Genomic DNA, 4,613 nt, shown 5'->3' with positions numbered 1-4,613 from the left:
TAATTAATAAAAATGTATAAAAATTTAAAACAAATACATAATAATATTAACAATGAATAAATACAAAAACGGAAAATAAATCAAGAGTGAGAAACGATATACAGTATTATGTTGTATTGTCCAAGTAAGAGAAACAATTGAGACCCTGCAATTGTGTGTAAATGAGGCAGAAAGTCAGATTAGCAACCTGCGACTTGGTCAATTTTTTTTATGCCATATGGCATCAGGGTCTACCTTTAGACAATACATTATGCTTCCAATATCTTCCCAGACGATAATACCTCCCTGTTTGGTAAACCCCGTGTTTCCTTCGATTTTGTAATTAAGTTTTTCGTTAAACAACCCACTCCCCAAAGTCATCTATATTTATTTTGTATTTTCAGCATTTGGCTGCTATGTTATCTCAAGAAATAGTTAATTATTCTCCTACTTATCACTATTAGAAGTATTCTTAGTACTAATAAGCAGTAGTAATACACACTCACAAATGAACCACCTTTACACTAGTATATCCGTACCCGGACAGATACAGTACAGTTTATTTATATATAATGTCTCCTCGCACATAATTTATTGATTGTAATAAACTTAGTTAAAAAAACGAAACTTTGTTCGAAGTAAGCTACTTATGTTCTCGTTATTTTGTATTTATATTCAGCACATGATATACTATTTTATGATTACTTTAGCCTGAATGCTAAATCATCTTTTCTCTTACGAATTTTGATAAAAAAATAATTAATCAATCCAAATCATGATGCTCTTCTTGGAATCCTAACCTTCTGAATCTTGCAAGGTCTCTTAAACACCTTCAGACAATTAAAGAGTATTTTTATAATTATCTCGCGTCTTTACTCCTATTTACCATGTCTGTGTATAATAATTATGTTTATCTTCTCGACCGTCATAAAACTGAAGACTTGTTACCACTGTGATGCCGTAACTTCTGTGATTGGTGTTTTTTAAGTCCTGAGCCGTGTTTAGTGGACCCAGTGCTGACGCATCCTCAGCTGACTGATGGATCAGTAAATATTTGTTTCATTTTACATACAAAAAAGGACAGGCAAAATATACAGTTGCCATTAATATGATTTAGTCCCAAGGATTAATGAAGAACAGTGTGTCACTTTATATCATCTACCCAAATCATCAGGTGAAGTAACAGAAAGATATGTATATGAGAATCTTTGTGAACCGTAAGTATGGTACTCCTCAGTCGTGGTGTCTTGAGTTGTATGGTACAAGGAATAAACATGGTAAATCTTTTATGCATTTTATATATTGTCTATTATATATAAGTTACATGTATAGAAATAACATTAAAGTGGCATAGTACAACTTCAATTACTTCAGATTAAAAGCGCATCCTTGGTCACGTGAACAACCAGAGAGAGATTGGCAGAGCTCAGTGGTAGCGGCCACCTCGGCGGGATCGCTCACAGATGATAGGCTTCTCATGGTGGCAGGCGACATCGTGCCATTTGATGCCGTCTTGGTAGAAGTTGTTGAGCACAGCCAGACAGAACTCCTTCCCGTCCTCACGGTTGTCGGGCTGAGGATAACCGTTTCTAAAGGGGGAGAGAGAAAAAACCCCAGTCAGTATGGACAAAAAATACACAGATGTAAACCACACTGTAAACCTCGGTAAACCTGCGTATCGATGACAACAATATTGATTTGATTGGCTTTCATATTTTCCATCCATACAGATCTGAGTCATTCCATCATTTTAAGTTTTCTTGCTCTCAAAGATTTTATTCAATCGTAACAGCACGTGAATATGAATGTGATATCGACACTATGACTAAGACGAGAAGAGACACGCAGCCAACCAGCGATAATACTCACTCACTCGTACCTCATCACAACCCACAGCGTCACCCCCATAAAGCCGGCTTCACAAACCGTTTGAGAGAGGACCGCTATAACTCTCCATTTCTTTGTACAGATGAAGGAGAAAGAAGGAAAGGGAGGAGGAAGATAAAAGGAGACCAGATGAGAGAATGAGGCAACACGAAGAGACTAGAAGGCTGTAGAACTCACCCGCCAGTTTGGGACCAGTTGAGGCCGCTGAAAGGATTTCTTGATGGCCAGTTGAAGTGGTAACCGTTGCGGAAACCTCCCGTCCAGATGTACTCTAGATAGTCTGTGGGAGAGATGCAGTAGTGTAATAAATGTGACAAAGAGAACAATCGGCCCACTCAATGGGATTTTTTATTCTAATGATTTACAGTTCATTTACATAATCTCTAATCTGACCCAAGTGTGGAGGATTGAGGTAGATGACGTCGTGATGTTCCCATAGTAAATGAATCTGAGAAAGTAGATTAGTAATGTAAGGGGAATCGCCAAGGGGTGATCTACCACGACTTCATCTTGTCTGTGGGGGAAAACTCCAGTTAATTTTGTTACTTAACTTTGTGCAGATACCACAACCAACGACATAATAATTCAGCATAAACTCAGTTATACAAAAAATATACCGCCGTCATTGATCTGTGAATTACTTGGCACAGCTGGTGAGAGTACTGTAGTATCATTAAGACAGATCCTTGATGCTTATTCATTGATAGAGAAAAGTACCTACTGTATGACTTCCCTTTTGTGCGTCGTAGTTGAAGTAAATAAGATTAATACTCAGAATAACAGGTATTTGACAAACCGTAAATTTCCAAGATTTAAGTCTGTTATTGAATAAACTCTTCTCACTGAAGTAAACAGTGTTAGGCAACAGGTGTAAGATCAACACACAACAGACATGACTGGCTATTGACTCACGTTGGGAGATGATCTGGGAGATGTAGTAGTTCTCGTCATGAGTCTCGATGCTGACACCTTGCCAGCCGGGGCCCAGGCTAGAGCAGTACTGGTTAGCGGAATACCAGTCATACTTCTTGCCTCCGTCGTGACACCACGAGTAGTGGTAGTCGCTGTTGCCCCATGTGGAATCCACCTGGATTGGGCACCACATGCTGTGTTAGTGTTATATTGTGGTATACTAAGATCAAGTAGACTGTATGTTGTGAGATGAGGCTTCATCAGGTTTGCGTTATGTTTAAGCAACTGAAAAAAAATTCCCAAGTCTTGTTTGTATTGTTAAAAGTTGATTTTTGTTTTGTTTTGTGGCATCTAAAGTCCAATTGTACGTTATGCTTATATTATGACATTGATAACTAGATATGTCAAGATTAACTAAAGACAATGAGGCAACAAGAAGCCCTAGGCTGGTGTCAGGTGTTCTTAAAGCCAGGTAGAAGCTCTGCTTATGTACAGTAAATGAAAAGGTCACCAAACACTTAACTATTCGAGGTGTATCAACCCAGCTAACACTGTTGAACTGGTTCCTGATGGGTAAATCGTGATTGTATTTCTGCTGCAAGACTCAATAAATATTTGTATTCTCAATATTGAAAACTATTCATATATTAGTGTATGGGAAGTTGTCACCCACAAGAGTCCCGTCGCCTCTACTCCTGGATCATGAACCCCGAGATTCAGACTGGTGAATCCTAAGCATTTATGGACAGAATTATGCATCAGCGTCAGCTGCTTCTGGTTCACGAGTCCGAATCTCGGGTTTCGTGGAACAGCAGGAGAGACGACAGGACTTTTGTGGATGACTGTACGTATCACTGCAGCTGTCCGGTCATGTCGCCAGCATCAAGGAATTTGTTCCAACGAAAATCTTTTAACACATTAGATGCAGTGGTAGAGTCTTGGTGAGCTGACTTTTATCTCAAGACACCTATACAACTATACCAGTATTTGAACCTACCTACACATTAACTTGTATCTGTACCTGTTCTTCTATCTGTACCTATACTTGAAACTGCACCTGTACTTGTAATTTTACATGTAGTCACATCAGTATCTGTACTTGTATCTGTATCTGTCTTCTTGTGTATTAAGATAAATTCTGTTATTGCCACATAGTTTAATACTTACTACCAGCATACTGTCAAAGTCTCTTGATTATCAAAATGTTTTAAGTTATTTCTGTCCCTCATTGGAGATAACTAGGCAAACTAAGTGACTTAAACAGTTACGACCATGACAGGTTCATATAGCACCGACACTCTCTTCATTTACCCTAAGCTTTAGATGAAAAATTTTACTGAGACAATAAAGCAACTTTACCAAGCCACCGTAGCCGCCACCGCAGTGGCCACCACCGACGCCGCCACCACCGCCGCCGCCACCACCGCCGCCGCCACCACCGCCGCCGCCTCCTCCTTGAACGACCACTGCGCCGCCTCCGCCGCCGCCGCCGCCACCATGAACGATTACACTACCGTGGCCGTGGCCGCCACCGCCACCACCACCACCACCACCACCACCAAAGCCATATCCATGACCACCATATCTCCTGCCATAGCCTCCATACGATCTACTAGCCACGGCGGCAGATATCACTGCCAAAAGGAAAACCGCCTTCATCTGAAACAACACACATAATAAAACGAATTATTAATTATACAGTATTTATTTCAACACGTTATTAAACACACTTATGTACTAATTTTTGTCTCATTTATACACAAAAGCAAAACACAGAATTTTTAACATTTATGTACTAACTCCAAAAAGTACTCTATCACAACCCTACCGAGACA

At 39.8% G+C, this 4,613-nt stretch overlaps 1 protein-coding gene across 1 annotated transcript; it reads right to left on the bottom strand.

Annotated features, from left to right (window-relative positions):
* Positions 1–1,257: 1,257 nt before the first annotated feature.
* LOC121880466 (C-type lectin galactose-binding isoform-like) lies at positions 1,258–4,175 on the bottom strand (the record flags this gene model as incomplete). The annotated part of the gene is given in 4 exon segments (XM_042387660.1): positions 1,258–1,568; positions 2,044–2,146; positions 2,779–2,953; positions 4,138–4,175. Coding segments are annotated over 4 exon segments (479 nt in total), but the record flags the coding sequence as incomplete, so codon positions are not given.
* Between the last annotated feature and the right edge of the window lie 438 nt (positions 4,176–4,613).

Source organism: Homarus americanus, unplaced genomic scaffold, assembly GCF_018991925.1.
Source record: "Homarus americanus isolate GMGI-L3 unplaced genomic scaffold, GMGI_Hamer_2.0 scaffold57324, whole genome shotgun sequence".
Taxonomy (NCBI): domain Eukaryota; kingdom Metazoa; phylum Arthropoda; class Malacostraca; order Decapoda; family Nephropidae; genus Homarus; species Homarus americanus.
Note: the sequence above shows the minus strand (reverse complement) of the source record. Positions and strands in the feature narration are given on the sequence as shown.